Source organism: Castor canadensis, chromosome 14 (genome assembly GCF_047511655.1).
Source record: "Castor canadensis chromosome 14, mCasCan1.hap1v2, whole genome shotgun sequence".
Taxonomy (NCBI): domain Eukaryota; kingdom Metazoa; phylum Chordata; class Mammalia; order Rodentia; family Castoridae; genus Castor; species Castor canadensis.
In genome coordinates, this window is record NC_133399.1 from 30,427 (window position 1) to 51,502 (window position 21,076).

General features: G+C 61.3%; 2 protein-coding genes across 4 annotated transcripts; one reads left to right on the forward strand and one right to left on the reverse strand.

Moving 5' to 3' along the window:
• The first annotated feature begins 1,756 nt into the window (after positions 1–1,756).
• On the forward strand, positions 1,757–8,584 carry LOC109695615 (DET1- and DDB1-associated protein 1). 2 transcript variants are annotated; one of them, XR_002213237.2, is made up of 6 exons: positions 1,757–1,914; positions 5,349–5,429; positions 5,623–5,674; positions 6,645–6,706; positions 7,879–8,056; positions 8,541–8,584. XR_002213237.2 is itself a non-coding variant. In XM_020178241.2 (5 exons), exons 1-5 carry the CDS (start codon positions 1,912–1,914, stop codon positions 7,987–7,989), a joined length of 309 nt encoding a protein of 102 aa, XP_020033830.1. In that variant the 5' UTR covers positions 1,757–1,911; the 3' UTR covers positions 7,990–8,584. The 2 variants fall into 2 exon arrangements, 1 of the variants encoding a protein (XP_020033830.1); XM_020178241.2 differs by having other exon boundaries at positions 7,879–8,584.
• Positions 8,585–10,370: 1,786 nt separating this feature from the next.
• On the reverse strand, positions 10,371–20,768 carry LOC141410387 (anoctamin-8). Of its 2 annotated transcripts, XM_074053482.1 has the most exons (18): positions 19,674–20,768; positions 19,005–19,115; positions 18,785–18,917; positions 18,561–18,699; positions 18,373–18,469; positions 17,730–17,846; positions 17,513–17,640; positions 17,255–17,416; positions 16,870–17,022; positions 16,668–16,794; positions 16,491–16,546; positions 16,333–16,407; positions 14,888–15,688; positions 14,588–14,779; positions 14,373–14,504; positions 14,185–14,295; positions 11,748–12,393; positions 10,371–10,991 (listed from the first exon to the last, which is right to left on the reverse strand). In XM_074053482.1, exons 1-18 carry the CDS (start codon positions 19,777–19,779, stop codon positions 10,645–10,647), a joined length of 3,633 nt encoding a protein of 1,210 aa, XP_073909583.1. In that variant the 5' UTR covers positions 19,780–20,768; the 3' UTR covers positions 10,371–10,644. The 2 variants fall into 2 exon arrangements, with proteins under 2 accessions (XP_073909583.1, XP_073909584.1); XM_074053483.1 differs by lacking the exon at positions 10,371–10,991 and having other exon boundaries at positions 12,048–12,393; positions 14,185–14,315.
• Between the last annotated feature and the right edge of the window lie 308 nt (positions 20,769–21,076).

The window sequence follows — 21,076 nt, forward strand, 5'->3', positions numbered from 1 at the left end:
TATTACGTGTCCTAACTTGCAGGTCTGGGAAGGTGGTGGGAAGGCAGGGCTCTCAGATTCTCTACCTGCCCTTGCAGGCAGCTGGGGGACCTTGGGTGAGGTTCATTTCTTCCTAGTGTTAGGTTGAACATAAGGACTGCCATGTTAGGGCCATACCCCCTCCCCCTCCCGGGCAGCTTACTGGGACCACCCACCATGTACTGGAAAAAACTCACCTGGCCCTAAAGAATGATAGAAACCCACCTTACGCCATTGTCACCAGGGGCAAGAGTCTGTTGAACAACCAACTGACTAATCACCACTTATCTCCCTTACTACCCCAGCAACAAGCCCATCACAAGTTTTCCAGGCACTTTCTCCTCACCCTCCTGCATGTGCCCCCAGTCTGGAAGCGCTGTGGGCTCCAGCTCTCTTGCTGGAGACCCCCTCCGCAGTTTCCTCCTCCCAATAAAGCCTGTGCTGACGCTGAGCCGTCTCCCGCCTATCCTTCCATGCCTTTTTCCAGTCTAGTATGTGGTGCCGAAAGCTGGGAGGGGTTTGTAGGCTCGACTCCCAGCTCTTCGCTCTTGCAACCTGAGTCGTCCTCTCCTGTCCCCTTTTCATCATTCCATCTGTCCCACCCTTTCCGTCCTCTCCTTTCCTTGATAGCTCCGACAGGGACCACACCCCATCACTGGACCCTACATTCAACACTGGTCTTCAATTTGGGTGAGTTTTCCCCTTTTCCGGGTTTCTCTCATACTGCCTGTCAGAGTCCAGGACTCTCTCTGAAGCCCTGGCCAAGCGAGAGATTCCCTCCGTCCACCAAGTAGGTGGACTCAAGCTGATAATTTCTGAGGACACAGAAAAAATCCAGGTGCCCTGCCCCAGAGGCATAGATAGCATCTAGTCCTCTGATGCATCCATCTGTCTTACCAGGTAGGACCACTGTAGGGATTATCATCGCCTTTTCCACAAAAATGGGCCAGAAATCGTCCAAGCCTGCAAGGGAGAGGGGGGTATGACCCTAACATGGCGGTCCTTATGTTCACCCTAACACCCGCTGTGCTGCTGTTGGAATAATGCTTGGTTGCGTCCAATCATCGAGCACTTGCTGTGTACTTGGGGACCCATCCCTGATCTGCGGCGACCTCCGTCTGGCAGGGAAAGTGGATTCGTACCCAGATTCGGGCTGAGAGGGGGATTGTGAGGGCTCCCGACTTGACCATGACAAGAATGCAGTCAAGGTGGGCTTCCTTGAGGAAGAGGCAGGGTCTGGGAGGAGAGATTGGGTAGGATTACATGGGGAGCTGGAGGGGCCTGGAGGTGGGACTGGATCCTGGGGCAGTAGGGGACCACAGAGGCCTTTGAACAAGAGTCTGCCTTGCCTGCTCAAATCAATTCAAGCGACTACTGCGGGAGCTATATAGGTATGCCGAAACCCAAAGGAAACGTTGAGGAACAAGCTGGGAGTACAGCTTCCAGGACTGCTGTGAGAACCTCATGTGGAAAAGAGCAATAACCCTAGTAAGAGGAGAGCCCTGCGGAACCTCTGGGAGTTGTGAACTACAACTCCCAAGAGATTTTGCGAGAGCGGCCTCCGCCCACTTCCGGATCTCACTTCCATCTCTTCCAAGTCCCGGGCGGGGGTTTTGCTATTTCAACCGAACTTGACTATGAAGGGAGGAGGCGTGGCGACCAATGGAAGTGTGGGTTTTCCGGCCCTGGCCAATGGGAACAAAGAGAGGCTCTATACCTTGGGGGTGGGGCTACATTGCGGACCAATGACGGAGGGCGATGGCGCCATCAGTGTGAGCTGTGCGGTGGCTGGAAGTTACTGTGCGGCGGCGGCTAAGAAGGAGGCTGTGGTGGCGGCGGCTGCGGCGGCGGCGGCGGCGGCTGCGGCTGAGGAGGCAACGGAGGAAACAGAAGATGGTGAGGCTGGCCGCTGGGCCCGTGTTCCCCTTCCAGTAGACAAAATGGGCCACCCATCTCTAGTGTCCCCCGAGGCCCCTCACCGCCCTGCCCGAACCCTCCACCCCGGCCCCGCCCCTCGCACTGACCTGTAACCTTCGACCTCCCCAGACCCTGCACTGAGCTTCCTGCAGGCCCTGCCCGAGCTCCTGCGACCCCTGACCCAATGTAGGCTTTCCAGGCCCTGACAACTCATTCATTTCCGGGTCGCGACTCCCCCCGGAAATCGCCTGGGGTGGGCAGGGGTCCCCCGAGACCCCTAGCTCTGGCCTCGTCCTGGGCGCAGCGGGCCTGGACTCGTCCAGTTAGGAGGATGCGGGAGGCCGGGCGGGGCGGGGGAGGGGGGCTTGACACCGCGACATGCGGGGCTTTGTCGCCAAAGGAAGTGCGACATCGCCGATCGCGGCGATCCCCCAGGGCCCCGGCCCCTCCCCACGCCCGGGCTCCCCTTGTCCCTCGGAGGGGACCCGCTCATTCCTCTCATCCCCAGGGCCTACCTGGTAAATGAGCGCGACAGCTTAGCGGACGGGGCCCTGCGTGCTCAGGACAGTGACCGCTCCGCAGATGGAACTGCTCTGGGGCGGTGACAGCCTCTCCTGGCTGCCCCTGATCTGAGGGGGGCAGTCCACAAGCATTTGGGAGGCTCACATCCCCTCTGGGGCTTGCCCAGTGGTTCTTGGGGTTTGGTCCCCCACCTGTAAAGTGGGGTGTGATCCAGCCCCAGGGTGGATCCAAGGTCCCTCTCCATCCTCACTCATTGGCGTCCCCACAGCTGGCAGGGTTACAGGAGGTTGGATCAAGACGAATTCAGGCCCATGCCCCTACCTAGACTCTCAACCCACAACCACAGTCCTGGGGATGCGGTAGGGATGGTGAAGGAAGACTTCCCATATGAAGGAAGTGGGGAGTTGTGGGCCTGGTGTGCGAATTCCAAACCTGGATGGTACCCTTGGTTCATCCACCAGTCCCCACCCTGGGCCAGGTACTGTCACCTCACACCTGGATGCCTGCCCCAGCCTTCTCCCTGGTCCCCTCAAGCCCACCGTTTTGGCCATCCTGAACTCATTCCCAATCAGGAGTTTTCAAAGATACAAACCAGATGTTACCACTTTCTAATTTATAACACCCCCACACACACACTTCCTGTTGTGACCTATTGTGACCCAGTGCCTGCCCTCAACCCCCAAGGCTCCTGCTCTCCTCTGTGACCTCATCTCCCCTCTTCAAACCTTCCCTTTGAGAGCTCCAGCCACACTGGCTTTTGCTTCCTCATGCTTCAAGTTTCTGCCACCCCAGGGCCTTGGCACTCACTATTTCTTCAGCCTCAGTGCTCTTCCTCCTGTAAGCAAGCATCATGCTTCAGACTTAGGGAGGCCCTATTTCTTCTCATCCAGCTCTGTGGGTCACCAGTGAGCTGCCCCTACAGGGATGGGGACACAGGTCTTCTGTTTGCTAAGGTGATAAATAGCTAAGGGCTGGCCTAGCTGAGATTGGGGTTTTTTCCCTGTGCCTTGAGGCCTTGTTTTCCATCCTAGCTGACAGGAAGTGGGGCCCACACATATTCAGCACAAACACGTTGATACTGTCCGCTGACCTAGAGGTCTGAGGTCACTCGCCCCAGGTAACTCAGCCTGCAGGGGCCAAGCTGGGATTAGGTGCAGGAGTCTGAGGCTCTGTGTCTCTCAGTACTCCACTACGTGAGCCCCTGTGAGCCCTGCCGGAGCCTAGAGTTGTCAGCCAGGCCCTTCCTTACACCCTTGGGGAGGTGCCAGTCCAGCAAGGGAGGGGGGATGGAAACAGATGACCTCGTGGAGTGTGAGCCCCTCAAGGAGAGGCTCCCAGGGTGTGGGGACAGTCAAGGGGTGGGAGTGGTTTGATCTAGTGGGGAGGTTGGCGGGTGTGTCCTACATGGACAGAGTGGTGATAGGGAATTGAGCTGGGCCAGGGCTGTGCAGGGACCTGAGCAGAGCAGGGTCATGCATCACTGCCTCTGTCAGGCCCCCAGACCAGCCAGACCTCTGCCCTGCAATGTCCTGGGCCTCACATGGTGCCCTAAGGCACCATGACCTCATAGCCACTTCCCATGTGCTGTGCAGGTTTCTGATCCCTACCTGTGGCTCACCCCAGGGCCTTGTGCCCAGCCCAAGCCTGTTGCATGGTAGGAGCCAAAGGCAGCCTGCAGAGTGGGCAAAGCTGGCCTCATAGGCTCCTGGGCAAGGAGGACGCCTGTGTGAGGGTCAGCTCCCGGGTGGGAGGTGGAGGCTGGTGGCCACATTCTAGCTCCCCAGGTTGACCCAGGTTGCCACGGTCTCTCTGGGGCCAGCAGAGATGGGGCTAGCCCTGGGGGAGGTGGGACTCCCTTGTTCTTTCCCTCTCCAAAGGGTGGCAGAGGCTCTCTGGGGCCTCAGGGACAGAATGGACTACCCAAGGGTTGCAGACCTGCCTGTAGCCCACAGGTATCCAAGTGTTCTACTTCCAGGCACACCACACCACAGCAAGAGCTTAGTCTCTGAGGTTGGGCAATCCTGGCAACCGGTGACCACAGATGAGTCAGAGCTGGCCTCTCTGCTTCATCTCCTGTCTTTATGATGGGGGCCATCAGTCTGTCTGACTGACTCGAGGTCACACATGGTGATGTCATCCTTTGTAAGCTCCTAGCTCAGGGTGGCACATGTGGGGGCCCCACATTGGATGCAGCCGTTGCCCACTGTCCCACCCTAGGCCTGACCAGCAGGGCCAGATCAAAAAAGGACTTTGAAAGACTGAAAGGATTCTGTATACGGCCCCCCTAGAGCCATGGGGGCTTTGAACTCAGCAGGCCAGGCTCTGGCCGAGGTGTGTGACAGCAGGGACAGGATAGCAAGGTGGGGTGCGGCTCCATGGCCAGAGCACACATAAGGCCCTGGGTCCATCCCCAAACTGTAGGACAAACCCAAAAGACAACAGAGACAACGTTCAAACTCAAATTTCTGGGTTTCTTGGCTGTCAGAAGCTTGGGCCCCCTGGGCCGTTTCTGATGTGCAGCACATCAGACCCCTACCTACTGTCATGTGAGCCCACAGGGCTCAGGATGAACAGATGCTTGTCTCCTGGGTCTCGGTCAAAGGTGGGTCAGTGGGAGCAAGGCTGGAGGCTCTGTCCTAATGTAACTACAAGCCCAGCAAAGGCACCCCTTGTTGTGGGCTGGTGGGGGCCCAGGTATGACTGTCCCTGCCATTTACTTGCTGCAGTCTGGCATTAAACAGTCTTCTGTTGTGTCTGAGCCTGTTTCCCCACCTTGTGCTTGGTTACGGGATGCCTTCTGAAAAGCAGCAGTCTACTTCCACAGCTGCTCTGGGGAGGACCCAGCAGCTGTGTCACCTGCCCTCTCACTTTCTTTCTTCCCTATCTTCCAGGCAGATTTTTTGAAAGGATTGCCTGTCTACAACAAAAGCAATTTTAGCCGATTTCATGCCGACTCAGTGTGCAAAGCTTCGGTGAGTGTGTATTCTTGGGCCTGGGGCTCTCAGGGAGGTGCCAGGGTCTGGGGTGGCATTGGGGGATCTGAGGCCAATGTGCAGGGCCAGCTCCACCCTGTATCCTTGAGTATCTTTTGATCTTTGTTACAGGGTGGGTGAGGGAACCCCGGGCCCACTCACTCCTAACCCTCCTTTTCTTACCCTGCCACAGAACCGACGCCCCTCAGTCTACCTGCCCACTAGGGAGTACCCATCTGAGCAGAGTAAGTATGACTGTGGGTTTGTCTGTCCTGGCTGCTGCAGGCCTAGACTAAAGGCCAGACTTGGCTTTGAGATAGGGCTCCTTGTCCAGAGCCAGGCGCAGAAAGCCCCAAAGGAGGCACAGAAATTGGTCATGGGGGTCTGGGCTGGGGTGCACATGGGGCACCACCCTTCCTGCCCTGGGAGCGGCAGGAAGCTTGGCTCTCAGAATGCCTCCAAATTCCCACACCCTGCCACCCACCACTATCCTGAGTGGCCTAAGTCTGCCCATCACTGCCCCTCTCCCTCAAGCCAGATTGGTGTGCCCTGCCAGCTCTGTGTCACAGGCATGTAGAGAACTCAGACCCCAAGAGCAGGACCATCATGCAGATCTGGGAGTTGGGAGGGTCCTGACCGAGGGCCTGCAGAGTAGTAAAAGGTGGTTGTCGTGGTTTAATGTACCGATTAAAAAGAAACAATCCTTCCAGGCAAGGTGACACCCATGAACCCAGCACTTGGGAGGCAGAAGTGCAAGGAACTCAAGTTCCAGGCCAGCCTAGGCTACAGATCAAGACCCTGTCTCAAAAAAAGCATCCATTCAGGGCTGAGGTGCAGGTGCGGCTTGGTGGCAGAGCTTTTGCCTACCTTGCTTGAGGCCCAGCCATCCTGGGCCCTCCAGGTTGAGGCTTTTTGGTGACTGCACTTGTGCCCCTGGTCTGCCTGGGAAGACATACACATTGATCTGCCCCCTCCCCAAGCCATCCCCTTGTAGTTCACCCACGGGAAGAAAGGGTCTGCAGAGCAGCCGGCCCGGCTGGTAGCTATGTGCTTGGAACCGGGAACACTGGGCGTTCTGAACCTTCCTCTTGAGGGTGGGGTGCTGCCTGTGAGTCCCAGAAAAACCCCCAGGCTGAGGCTGGCCAGAGACCAGGGAGGGACAAGTGGTACCATCTGGGGACGGGCTTCTGCAGTGTCTCTGTCTTTCCTCCTCAGTCATCGTGACGGAAAAGACAAACATCCTCCTGCGCTACCTACACCAGCAGTGGGACAAAAAGGTAAGGGTGAGGGGAGACCCGGCTCCCATCAGGGTGTCTGACTGAGGAAGGACATGAGGAGCTGGGTGCTGGGCTTTTGAGTGGGTGTTAAGGGCTCAGTGGGGGTTTGCTGGGCAGTCCGGCAGAGGGAAGCATATTTCAGTGGAGAGAACAACTTGGAGTCACCGTGGAGTTCTGGTGGCTGGAAGCCTGGAGGATCCCAGGGCCTTGCACATGCTGGGCAGGCCATCTACCACTGAGCTGAAACTCCAGGCAGCCGGGCGCTGTGGCTCACGCTTGTAATCCCAGCTACTCAGGAGGCAGAGAGCAGGAGAATTGCAGTTTGAAGCCAGCCCAGGCAAATAGTTCTCGAGACCCTATCTCCAAAAAAGCCCATTACAAATAAGGGCTGGCAGAATGGCTCAAGTGGTAGGGCACCTGCCTAGCAAGCAGGAGGCTCTGAGTTCAAACTCCAATACTGCCAAAAAAAAAAAAAAATATATATATATATATAAATCCAGTTGGAGCAAGGTACAGTGGCTCATGTCTATAATCCTAGCTATTTGGAGGCTGAGATTGGGAGGATCGTAGTTTGAGGCCAGCTCAGGCAAGTAGTTTGCGAGACCCCCCTCTCCAAAATAACCAGAGCAAAATGGACCAGAGGTGTAGCTCGAACGGCACTGTGCCTGCTTTGCAAGTGTGAAGCCCTGAGTTCAAACCACAGTCCCACCACCACCACTAATGACATCAAAAAAATCAAGCCAGTGTGGGTCCATGCCTGTAATGCCAGCACGTGGAGGCAGAGACAGGTTCAGGAGTTCCAGGCCAGTCTGGACTCCATATGAGACCCTGTTGCAAAAACAAACACATAATCCAGCCGTACAGCTTCCCCTCCTTCCGTGGAGATGGCGGCGTGCCCAGGAGCCCGAGGTGTCCTGCCTCAGCCAGGTGGATGGCTCCTCTGGATTTTTGAGAAACAGGCCATGTGCCTGCCACTGGGAGCCATGGTAGATCCCTGCTTACTGTTCGGGGAAGCAAGGAACACTCCGGACAAGGGTTGGTTGGGCAGGCCCTGCTGATGGGAAGGGTTGCTGGGCCAGGGGCCCTGGCTCCAAGATGCCACCACCTGGCTGGCAACAGGACTCGGAGCTCAGCCCAGGAAAGGCTCACAGGTCTGTCCTTCCCCGCCCCAGAATGCTGCCAAGAAGAGAGACCAGGAGCAGGTGGACGGGGAAGGGGAGAGCTCAGCACCCCCCCGCAAGGTGGCACGGACCGACAGCCCGGACATGCACGAGGATACCTAGGACTCCCACTCCCCACCGGCGCCTCCTGTGCCAGCTCCTCCGTCACCCACCCACCTGCCCTCCATGTGTAAGCGCCCCCCCACCTCCCCACAGTCCCCACACCCCACCATCCACACCATGTCCAACCTCATAGGAGCCGATGTATTTATTTCCCTTGAGTTTTTATTTATGCTGTAACATGTATCAAGCGTTGGTTAAAGGGGATGTCAGACCCTCATTGTGATGTCAGTAGATGGTTTTTAAAAACACAATTGATCTTGAACCTCCCCCTGCCCAGGTCCCTATCCCGAGAACAGAAGTGTGTCCTCAAGGGTCCAGGGTCAGGGGTCCTGCTGTGGCAGGGTGGCAGAGGTGGGGCCTGGCCAGGTGGCCTCGGCCTTCCTGAACAACTGAATGGCCTCCCTACCACCAATTGGTCCGGTCCTCGGAGACTCGGCCTAATCTTGAGGTACTCCGAGATGTACTCCACACCCAGGGCCTCACTCTAAAAGGGGCAGGGGAGACGCCAACCCTTCTGGATCTTTCTCTTAAGTCATTTTATCATGGACTAGTGCGTGCTCCGTGTCCACCCCAATAAAGGATCTTTCCTACTTGACCTCGCGTCTTTGCTCCACACGCCTTGGCCCCAGAGGACGGAGCACCTGAGAGTTCTCCTGGCATCACCAAGAGGGACGGAAAGGGGCCCCTCGTGCTGGGGCCCCGGGAACAGCTGGATTCTTTGCTGAGCCTGCTGCAGCCATCACACTCAAAGCCAAGACCTGCGAGGACCGGCCCTCTGCCTCACTCATCCAGGTCATCCCTGAGAGACGGTCTGTAGTGCTGAGGATGGAGCTGGATCACACTCAGAGCACCAAGCAGGGGCAGTGACAGCAGACGTGGTGTTTGACAGGAGAGGCCAGCTCAGTTGGTCTGGCCTCACACAACGTTGCTTAGATAAGAGCCAGACCTACTGTCAGCATCTGTCAGTCTGTGCTAGTCTGTGTCCCACGCCACTCGAAAGGGCTCAATGTGAGGCTGAGCTCAGGATGGAGGGGCCAGTTTGGGCTCTGGACAGACGGCCGTGACGACTGGGCTGGGGGTACGGCAACCCCCCCCCCCGCCCCAGCCCCTAGTGGAGGTCATGGTTTTGAGAGCTGAGTGTTAGGGGTGTCGGGAGTGAGCAATGGGGCATAGATGGAGGAAGGTGACTGGGAGGGTTACGTACCCCAGATCATCGATGGGGACCCTGCCTTAGCTGCCCTGCTCCCTGGGGCAGGTGGTGCTAGGTTGGCTGAATGCCTGAACCAGCCCTGGGCCTATGTAGTGGACTGAGGCCCCTGTAGTCACAGGAGGCAATGCAGGTGACCTTGTTCTTGTGTCAAGGTGTGGGGTGGGCTGAGCTCTAGACACGTAAGGAGTCTGCAGCCCCTGGGTTTGGTAAATCCTGGGCAGACGCATGTACCACTGCATGGTGGCAGACAGTGGGACCTCAAAGGTCAGGAGCAGAGTGGGAGCAGGTAAGCCCTGGGTTCACCCAGGCCTGTCCACTTCCCCCTAGAGGGGCTGGGTCCATCCTGCTCTCTGGCTCTGGTGGATCATGCCCACCAGGCCTCCTGGTGGTCTCCCCCAGGACTCATGGGTCTGTGTGCCCTGCCCCTGTGCATACACCCTCTGGTGGCCTGTGGTTCTCAGGCCTGTAAGCCAACCTCTGCCCCACTCCAGCATTGGGCCCCCCTTGCCCACTGTCCCTCAGAGCCTTCACACAGGCTGCCCACTGGCCTCCAACAGGCCCCTAAGTACCCCTTGCTGAAACTGGCATCCCCAGCTGGGGGGGAGTGGGGGGAACAGGACACACTCCTCTTCCACATGAACTTGATGGTCTGACCCGCTGTGTTCCTGTCCCCATGTTGTTACCTCAAAAAGTCCCAATAATTTGTGTCTGCCATCCGTGATGGGACGTCTATCCCTGTCCTGGGCACCGCTCCCAACCATCCTCTTGATGTGGGGCTCAGGTGCCAGGTGCCTTCCAGTGTTGACACCCCGTACCCTTCCCACCTGTCTGGCTTCCCAGGTGCCAGCCCAGGAGGCGGTGTGCCAGAAAGTTCCACCTCTTCTACACTACTCGCCCTATGCAGCTGAGGACTGTCCTGTCCTGTCCCCATCACCCTCTTCACTTCTGAGTCCTTTCAGCATTCAGATTTCTCCCTCCGTCTACTAGGGGGCTGAAGCCAGGCCTCAGGCCCCACAGCTCCTCCAGAGCAAGTCGGTCCCCCAGATTCGGGACTTTAACATCTGTGGCCCTAAGACCCAATTCCTGAGAGGAGGCCCCTAAGGGTACAGCCTGTGGCAGAACCATTCCAGGCCCCCAGACACCCTGATCCATTGCTCTGACTTCCACACTGTTGAAATATACTTTTTATTGCATTTCTGCCGTTTTACAAAAATATGACAAAATAAATTAAAAAGAAATAAATAATCGCCTATTCTGTGTTTTCTATTGGTTTTGGGGGTTCCTTTCTTTCCCCCTCTCCTGGGGGAGAGGAAAACGGCAGATAGCGGGGTGCGCCCTCCCTGCGAGGGGCACCAATACTGGGGCTGTGGAGGGCGAAGCGCGCGTCCAGGCACCGCCCTGTTTAGTGACTGTATTGCATGTGGCGGGAGGCAGGGTGGGCGCTGCTAGTGCCAGCCACTGGGCCAGCACACGGCCTGGGGGCTGGGGCTGGGCGAGGGCGCAGGGGGCTCGGGGTCGGGCGGCGGGGGTGGGAGGCTGTAGAAGCTGGCGTCCCCCGGCAAGAGCTGGGGAGCGGGCGGGGGCCCGGCCAGGGCACAGGGCGGACACTCGGCGGCCGGTGGGGCCTGGCGGAGGGCGGCGCCCTCGCCCCCGCAGCCCCACGGCGCGTCCCACTGCCAGCAGCCGGCGGGTGGCGTCGGGGGCCGGGGCAGCGGCCTGGACTGCGGCGGCACAGGGCTCCGGCTGCGGCGGGTGCGGAGGGCAGGGGCGCCCACGGGGGCCAGCGCTGTCCCTGCGGAGGCGAGAGGGGCCGTTCCGGGGGCATGCCGCCCCTGCTGGACCCTCGCGGGGCTGGACTCCCTACGCCCCCTCCCAGGCACGTGAAAGGCCTTATTGCTTCTGATCAGAGAAGGGGGACAGCACCCCTGGGCGTCTGGGGCATGTCCCCTGCCTGTGGGCACTGGCCCCTCTCAGGCACAGGGGAGTCAGAAGAAGTCCTTCTGGCTTCTAACCTATGTCCCTGGTACTGCAGCAGCCCCCAGGGGCTCCCTGGGGGACAGGACTGCTGAACCCCAGGCTGGGGTTGGGGAGGGCAAGGTGGTAGGGGCGCCTGACTCAGCACAGATGTGGGTGCAGCTCGTAGCTGAGCCCCTGGATGGGCAGTCACAGCCCCCACCTCCAAAGGAAGGCCTCCCTGGACAGCTGGGCTGCTGCGGATTTGCATAGAGGCCTGGGGGGCGCAGGCCCCCCAGAGTGAGCTAGGTGTTGGGCAGAAGGGTGGGCAGGGGCGGAGGGGCTTCCCTCATCTGTCCTGGCACCGGAGCGGGGCGGGAGGGGCACTGGAGCAGGGGGCTTTGGATCCCTCCCTGGGGGCGAGAAGGGTCAGGCACGAGGCTCTCCAGGGTCCCAGTGACCCAGGTCCCCAACCAGTACCAGTGACGGGCCTCCTCTGCGCCTCTCAGCCCCTCTCTCCCTAACATCCCCTTCCGCCCGCCCCCTGCCCCCAAGCAGGGTCCGGCGTCCCCACCCCCGAGTTAAAGCTTGTGACCTGAGCCTTCCTCTTCGGCCCGGGGGGCGTCCAGCTCCTCCGCCGAGGCCTCATCCGCAGGCCCGCTCCTGAGGGCCCGGGCGCCGGGGGTCCCGTCGGGCCGCGCCTGTCCGCCCGCCCCGTTGGCTGCGTCCGCGCGCGGCCCGAAGGGGAAGAGCTTGCCCGCGTGGAAGGCCTTGGGCGGGGAGTGGCTGCGCTCGGGCTCCCGCCGCGCCTCGGGCGACTTGAGGAACTTGAAGCTGAGGAAAGCGGGCAGGCGCGTGTCGCCGCCCGTGGGTGACTGCGCGGGGGCCGGACGCGCCGCAGCGCCAGCCCCGGTGCCGGCCAGCGAGGCCGCGGTCCCGGAGGACAGGAACTTGCCCTGCAGCGGGATGATCTGCTTCAGCTTCATGACGTTGTTGGGCGCCAGCAGCGAGCCGGGGCGCTTGGGCCGTTCTGGTCCCTGGCCGGCCGCCGCGCCGCCCTTGGCCTTGGCCGAGGTCTTCTCGGAGGCGGCGTCCGGCCCCGCACCCTCGGCCCGCGCCTCCTCCCGGCCGGCGTCGCGCTCCCGCCGCGCGTGGTGCTCCGCGTGGCGCTGCCGCTCCTCCTCCTCCCGCCGGCGCCGCTGCTGCTGCTGGTAGTGGTGCTGGGCCTGGCGCTCGTGTCTCTGCGGGGAGCGAGCCGTCAGGGACCGGGATCCCGAGCCCTGCGGGGCCGCAGCGGAATCCCTCCGCTGGGCTCCACCGCACTGGGGAGAGCAGCCCCGCACCCACGCTGGGGTCCTCTGGGGGGAGTGGGACGCGATCCAAACGCTTATGGGGCAGTAACTGAATCCCTGGAGCCGAGCCCTGGCTTTCTGGGAATTGAGAAAAAACACATGTTCACTGGCCACCAACTCGGGCCTGGCAGACAGCCAGATGGTGTCTTAGGAACTGGGAGAGTAAACAAGTGCGCGCTGACCCCTCCTTCTGCAAGGGGCAGTGAGATCGGGAGCCGGCTGGAGTCCACCCTGCGGCCCAGCACCAGCAGCTGTGGCTGCTCAACACAAATCAATCTTCCTTTTCTTTTCTGTGCCACCCCCCGTCCCCCGCCCCTCAGAGGGTCTTGCTGTGTATCCAGGCTGGCTTGGAACTCTGGATCCTTCTGCCTCAGCCTCCTGAGCGCTGGAATTACAGGTGTGCCCCACCACACCCACCAGGTCAATATAAGTTTAAATCAATTAAAATTCAATAGGTTGGACGTACAGCTCAGTAGGAGAGCACTTGCCTAGGAAGCAAGAGGCCCTGGGGTCATCCTCAGCACCACAAAAAAAAAAAAAAGGAAAGGAAAACACAGGAGTTTCTCATTTCATTTCAAAATATGACACCCTCTCAGGATGGCTCCATCCTCTGCGGGTGCTCTGCGCATCTCCACACCTGGCGGGTCTGGGAGGGATGAGGAGAAGCTGGAACTTTTCTAGATGTTGTCCTGTCCCTAGCTGTGAGTGGGGTGCTGTCAGGTGGGCTGGTGGGTGACTGAATGTCCTCCAGAGAGCCTGGTACTGGACACCACCAAGACTCTGGAAGGGTCCAGGCCCACTGTGACCACTAATTACAGTCATCTGTCAGCAGGACTGGCTGCAGACTCCCAAAGATGCCCTACCCAGATTGTTCCAATCCCTGCTGTACAACACTGCCTGTGCGATCCTCCTGTGGACTAAAACACCTGACACTGTGTGAACGCCTGTTATACTGTATTATAGATCACAGAATAATGACAACAAAAAGTCTCAGCCACGCACTGTGGCATGTGCCTGTACTCCCAGATGCTTGAGAGGCTAAGGCAGGAAGATTGTTTTGGGGCCAGCAAGGGCAACATAGTTGAGACCCCAATCTCTAAAAAAGAAAAGAAACTGGGAGTGGTGGAGCAAATCTGTAATCCCAGCTTACAGAGGCAGAAACACGAGGACTGCAAATTGGGAGCCAACCCAGACAACCTTACCTTGGAAACAAAATACAAACACAAAAGGGCTGAGGGCATGGCTCAAGAGGCTGAATATGCCTGGTGCTCGTGGCTCACACCTGTAATCCTGACTACTCAGGAGGCAGAGATCAGGAGGATGCAGGTTAAAGCCAGCCTGGGCAAAAAGCTGAGACCCTATCTCAAAAAAACCCAAACAAAAAAGGTCTGGTGGAGTGGCTTAAGAGGTAGAGCGCCTGCTTAGTACCACAAAAATAAACAGGGAGATAAGATAGACGATAGAGCCCGCACATACTCAGCACAGATGCAGTTTACTTTCGGGGAGGCTCCCTCTCCATCCACGGGTAGTCCCAGTCTCAGATGTGGAACCCATGGACACAGAGGTCCACTGCGTTCAACCAGCTCTGTGCTACCTGCACATTTCCCCCCATGCCCAGGATCTGGCCACCAAGATCCAGGCTCTGCCACCCGAGAATCCCCTGTCCACCCCACCCCGTACCTTGAAGGCCTCTCGCCTCTGGTACTCGAGCTTGGCCATCTCCTCGGCCACCCAGCCTGGGATGTCAGGGATGGCCACGTGGATGAGGTACTTGAGGAGCAGAGCAAAGTGCTGAGGAGACAGAGAGGAGGCTGCAGGCTCAGGGTCGGCCTCTCCCCGCCAGCCTCCCACTGCCAGCAGCCACCCACCTCGAGCACCACCACGGACACGATGGCGGCCTCTGGGCTCAGCCAGGGGAAGAGGCGCTGCAGCTGCCCGCACTGGCCGATGAGGTAGCAGTTCACCACGATGGCCAGCACGCCCATGGCTTCCATGGCCTTCTGCAGGGGAAAGGACAGTCAAGGGCCGCCAACCTGGTTCCTTCGGCTGGCCCTGGATCCCTGTGGGCCTCCCCACCGCCCACCTGCCACTGGCCGATGCTCTCCACACGCTGGCCGAAAGGCCGCTGCAGGCCGGTGCACAGCTTGAAGGCGTCGCTGCGAATCTCGATGAGGTTGTTGACCAGGGCGCACAGCGCGGCCAGCGGGAAGGCCGAGGAGAAGAGCACGACGTAGCCAAACTGCACGAACATCTCCTGGTAGTCCTGGAACGTGTCCTGCAGGCAGGGCCCGCAGCTGAGCCTCCTCCCTCGACCCAACCATGGCTCGCCACATCCGACCACACGTACGGCTTTCACCCCGACCTGCACCTCCGCCCTCCTCACCTCGTACTTCTTCATGCAGCTCTCCAGCTCCGCCTGGGTGATCTGGGGCGTGTGCTCTTCCTCCGGCGGGTCGATCCAAGACGACCGGTTCTGCTTCTTGTGCCTCCCTGCCGATTCTCCAGAACCCGGCTCTGGGTCGGGGCCCCCATCAGGCCCCTGATCTCGGCCCTCGCCCCCAGCCCGGCGAAGCAGGATGGTTGGGGGCTCTCGCTCAGGGCTGCTGCCAGGAGGTCCCTCTGCCTCATCATCTTCCTCCGCCAGCGTGAACACCCCGGGCTCCAGCCCCTTCTCCACCATGGTGGGGCTCCCCTCCTCCAGGAGGGCCTCGGGGCTTGGGCCTGCCCGTCGCCGCCCGGCCCCCCGCTCGGCGAAGCTGACCTTCTTCAGTCGTAGCCCGCAGTCCAGGAGGCCCCCTTCCTCGCCCTCGTCGTCCTCGTCGTCCTCCTCTTCCTCCTCGTCCTCCTCCTCCTCGTCCTCCTCCTTGTCCCCCGGAGGCCCGTCCCTGACCTCCCCGCCTTCCCCTGCAGGCCTCCGCTCCGCCATCGCTTCTTCCTCCTCCTCGGGAGCCCCGCAGCCCCCGCCGAGACACCTGCGGCCCCCCGTCCCGCCCTCCTCGGCCTGGGGTTCCAGGCGGTGGGGCGTCGGCCGCCGGAGGCTCAGCAGGCCGATCAGGGCCCGGGCCAGTTCCCAGGCGGCCTGCAGGCCGAGCTCGCCGCGGCCCAGCCGGCGGTACAGGTGCGGCTGCAGGACCTCACGCATGTTCTGGAGGAACTGGCGGGTGATCAGCAAGGTGGCCAGCATCTGGGGGCGGGAAGGGGGCGGAGGGACTGCGTGGGGCAGGCGCGGCCTGGACACCTGACGGGCCCCACCCTGCAGGTGGAGCACCGATTGCTAACTGTCCCTTGAGACGTCCCTGGACACAGCGCCCAGCCCCCATTGGCAGGCCACACACCGCAGCCCGGCTCCCGCAGCACGTGGAGTCAACCTCAGGCCGGGCCCAAGGCAGGGGCCAGGAGCCTCGGCGGCCCCCCTGCCTGCGGGTCAGCGTCCCGTCCCCTCTGCGCATGCGCCCTCAGCTCGGGGTGCCCGCCCCCAGCACAGCGACGCCCCAGCTCGCCACCCGCCAGTACTTTTGCCCGGGCCGCGAGCAGGAGAACCCGGAGGGAGAGGAGGAGCAGGCGGAACCGCAGGGCCACGAGCGGGACCAGCACCGCCCGCAGCTGCCGCTCGAGGCTCTGGGACAGGGACAGGACGAGCAGGAGCTGTGGAGGGACCGACGGACAGGTGGACGGACAGATGGGGGGGTGACAGGCAGAGAGAGGACGCACGGACGCACGGACAGAGAGGAGAGAAGGATGGAGGGGGGGGGAGGGGCTGCAGAGCCCTGGACCCCTTGCGCCAGGTCCGGCCCCCCGCTGGCCGCCGAGGGTGGGCGAGAGTCTCACCTCTTTCAGGCGCTCCATGTCCTTGAGGTAGAAGCCGATGTAGAAGAGGCTCAGGTATGAGTTGACAAACTGGAACTGCAGGAAGCAGACAGGCAGGCGGTCACCCTGCAGTCCCCCTGCACCTGCCCCCTGCCCTCCTGCCCGCAGCGGCCACTCACCAGGACCACCTTGATGATGAGGTGCTTCTCATAGGCGCTCTCTAGCCGATAGTTCTCTAGGAGCCAAGGAGTCAAGTAAGGGGGCCACCCTGGTCCCCCAGGGCTAGGGGGATCCCCAGGGCCAGTAGGGCCCTTTCCCCCGGGGTGGGCAGTGGGACGTCCCTTGGCAGAGCCTACCCATGTCGTTCAGCCAGATGGCCAGCTTCTTGTAGCCCTCAGCACTCACGCTGACCAGCAGGGCCAGCATGACCTTGGGCAGGAAGCGGGCCAGGCGGGGCAGCCCCTTGACACTCAGCACCAGCTCCTGCAGAGCAGGACGTTCATGGCTCACCTGGGCTCAAGGTGGGGCCACGGTCAAGGACAAGGGACTGAGGGTCACCTGCAGCTGGAAGCAGCCGAGCATGAGCAAGAAGACGCAGGCGAGGCAGGCCAGGCACAGCGGGAGGCTCACGAGCAGCTGGAAGAGCAGCCGCTTCCAGGGCGGGTAGTAGAACTCCTCAGCCCGGGTCACGGGGCTGATGCGACGCACACCCTGGGGAGGCAGGACGGGGCCAAGCTGGGACCAGAGGGCCTGCCTCTGCCCCACACTCAGCTTCCCGCTGCCATCACCATTGCTCCTGCGGGCACCCAGTCCCAGAAATGCGATTTCCCGCCCCTCCCCGCATGCCTCCCTCACACGGCAGCCCTGCCTCTCACTTCCTCTCCTTTGCTCAGCGCTGGCCCCGCCCAGGGGCTGCTCTCCCTGGACTCAGCCTCCCACTGACCCTGAACTGGGGACGGGGCTCCTCCACGGCCTCCCCTGGTGAGTCCAGCGTCCCCCATTTGTAGGCCAGCTCTGCTCCCCTGCGTTTCCACTCCTCCAAGAATAGCGTTGACCAGATCACATTGAAGAGGGCAAAGACCACGCAGGACACATCCCGGCTTGTCTGCGGGTGGCAGAGGAGAACTGAGCCATGGGCCAGCTGGCCCAAGGAGGAGGGTCCTTGGAGCCCTCAACCCCCACCCAGCCCCCCACCTGGTACCTGATCGGCCTCCGTGAACGTGTAGAGGACAGAGCCAAAGACAGCCGGGTACACCATGGCTGATGTATAGAAACCCAGCCAAGCAAAATACATGGCAATCTTCACCCCAAAGTAGTCACAGATGTCATCTGCCGGGGAGCAGAGGGTGCCGGTCACCTCCACCTGCCTCTGGGCCCCTTGTCCACGCCCCAGCCCACCACCCAGCACAGGTCCACACCTAAAGGCTGGTTTTCACATACAGCCTGCACCCACGACTTCATGAGACGGTTCAGGATACGCTGCTCGTGGACCGGGAACACCTGCTGAATGATCCCACGGGCCGCCAGCTCGGGGACTGTGGGAGGAGAGTGCAAGTGACCTTCGCTGTGTGCCCAGGTTAGCCTCAAACTCGCCGTTCTCCTGCCTCATCCTCCCCAGTGCCCGGATTACAGATAGGTGCCACATATGTGGCAACCACACTTTAAGTCAAACTGTTTGGCCTCAGTTTGTCTGAATGTCTAAGGAGCGGCTGCTGGCATCAGATGAGCTTGTGATGCCTCCTTTCCTAGAGGAGAAACAAGGCCAGGGGCCTGAAGACTGAGCACATGGAGCGCTGTCCATGGTCCTGCCAGTACCTTACCCCAGGCCCAGAAAAGGGTCTAGCCAGGACCCACCTCCCAGAGGATAAGCCCCACCCCTTTGCCACGGCCACGCCCACCAACTCACGGACTGGTCCGGCCCATCTAGTTAGGTCACGCCCCCCTTGAGCTCATTGGCTACGCAACTTTTAGTAACCCCACCCACCTTCCCCCACAGTAGGTCTCTAAGAGGCCGGCCCAATTCTCGGCCTGTGATTGGAGGGTTGGCCCCGCCTTGCTCACTGATTGGCTGGTCCTCAAGGAAGCGCACATTGTGCAACGCCTCGCCCTGCTTGGCACGCAGGTTCTGCAGCCAGAAGCGGATGATGCTCTGGCGTTCCTGTCGGGAGAGGGCTGAGCTCGGTGAGGAGCAGGGCACAGGGTGGGGACACCCAGGCCGGAGACACCGCGGGGACAGGAGCCGGCCTCACCTGGGAGGTGAAGAAGCGCAGCTCGCTCTCCACGTTCTCATAGATGAAGTCCTCTTCGCACGAGAAGCCGCGGGTGCCCCCGCCAAACTCGGCCTTCACGGCCTTGCGCAGACCCAGCTCGTCGGCCCCTCGCAGGAGGCTGCAGGGGACAGGGGAGGCGGCTCAGCCCAGCACGCGGGGGCGCGGGGCGGGACGCGGGCGCGGGGCCAGGGGCAGGGACTCGCCTCTCATAGGTGGCGGTGACGAAGAAGGCGTAGGCACGCGTGTGGCGGTGGTGGCGGACCTGCACGATGAGCTCGGGGATGCCCACGCGGATGTGGTTCAGCAGCCACAGCAGCGTGTGGTCGTCGGTGGTGTCTGCGGGGACACGGGGACCAGTGGCTCCTGCCCCGCGGGCCCAAGGCTTGCACACCCGCCGTGGGAAGGGGCGGGAGTGTCGCGTACCTGGGAAGGTCATCAACACGTCGCAGTTCTCCGTGGGCACCGTCTTCATCCATGCCTTGTGGGACACCAGGTAGCGCCCGGCCTGCAGAAGCCGCTTCCCGAAAAGCTTGTCTGGGGGCGCGCAGCAGGCGGGTCAGGGGCTCCCCGCTCCAGTCCGCCCTACAAATCTCACGCACTCGGAGACCCAGCTCCGACCCAAACCACGATCGCGGGGCGCGCACGAGCCTTGGCCACGCTAGGACAGCGCGTCCTCGCAGCGGCCTGGAGCTGGGCGCGGTTCTTACCCCCAAAGCACGGGAGAGGAAACTGAGGCCCAGAGCGCGTGAGTCATGTGCCCAAGGTCACACGGCCGTGCTGGGATTCGAACCCACGACCCCGTGATTCCGTATTCTCGGCGGAGAGGCCGGGCACCCTGGCCCGCCGCGATCCCGCAGCTCGGGGCGGCGGGGCTCCCCGAGGGGCGTGTCCGCGTCCCCGCCCGGACCCCCGTACCTGGACCCCCGCGCGCTGCGCCTCCCCGGACCCGCCCGCCAGGCCGCAACCTCAGCCGCAGTGCCGAGGAGCGGCCCTCGGCCGGACGCCAGGCCCGGACCCCGATCGCGCTCCCCGCCCGCGGACGCGCGCACCCGGGCACCTGCAACCCGGTGCGTCCAGCCGCCGCTCACATACCCAGAACTCCAGACGCTGGGGCCGCGGGCTCGCCCTCCGGCGGAGGCCTCTTGCCACGTTCCGCGTCCAGGGACGTGCCCCCGGCGCCCGAGGCTGTCTCGGCCATGGCGAGGACAGGTCAGGTTAGGGGCTGCAGGCCGCCCGGGCGCCGGGGGGCCGCGGGCTCATGGGGCCAGTGCGGCCGCGAGCGCGCGGGAGGAGGAGACAAAGGCCGCGCCCGCCCGCGCCGACCGCCGTCCTCGCGCACCCAGCGCTGCTTCTCGTCCCCGCCCGCGCCGAATCTCGAACCTCCTTCCTCTCGGGCAAGCCAGCCCGCCCGCCTGGCTCTCAGGTTCTTGTCCCCGCCCGTGTAGTTCGCTAGGCTTCCTTCCCGCACGCCCACTTGGGTCTCTGGTTCAAGTCCCCGCCTGCACCGCCCTCCCGTCTCCGCCTCGAGCTTCAGTTTCCCCATCTGCAAATTAGAGTTCACGGGCACGGCTCGGAATCTGAGATGGACCGTGATTTCGACAAAGCAGGACGTGGGAGAGGGCGGACTGGTCTGGGGAGATTCATCACCCCAACGGGAATGCAAATAATTGTAGCATAATAATAATTAAGCCTCTGGGCCTTGGCACGTGCTGGTCAGCTGCTTGGGACATTCTTCCCGCCCTCTTCCTCTGGTGAACCCTTCCCTTCAGGATTTTTCCTTAGAGGGAGGATCCAGTACAAGTGTCAGGTTTAGCAAACAAAAAATCTTCCTAGTTCAATTACATTTTAGATGACCGAGTATTACCCATGTATACTAAAATATTACTCATGGCTTATTTGAAATTCGCATTTAAATGGATGGGGTTTTTTTTTGGGGGGGGGTGCTAGGCCCGCGGCGTCCTCTATTTTGCTCGATACCCCAACCGCTGACCAACCTGAGTAGCCCTCGCCTTTAGACTGTGAGCCCAGAGAGGGCATGGCCCATGTGGCACATAGTAGACGCTTGGTGTATATTTGTTGCAGAAGGAAATACTGGAATGGAGTTGCCCACTTCACACATGAAAAAGTTGGGCACGGCGGGGCATGGGAGGATTGCGCCCAAGAGCAGGTGCGCCGCCCGCCCGCCCGCAGGCTCCGGTCGAGAACCAGAGAATTCGCTGTGCGAAGGCGCCCCCGAAACCCCGCCCCCAGTGCAAGGAATTCCACCATCCGCGCTGGATTCTGCAGTCCCGCGCTGTCCTGGCTTAACCTGAGAGTAACCCGCGGGGCGCCCCTGTCTGCCGGTCGGAGAGCCAGAGAGCAGATCCACGGCCCACCAGGGCCAGAGGGGCAGGGGAAGCCCAGAGGGGAGGAGGCCGTGCTGGAGCTTCCGAGGCCGAGGGAACGGCTGGAGGGGGAGCGGGGGAAGGCAGAGGAGCGGGAGACTTCCCAGCAGT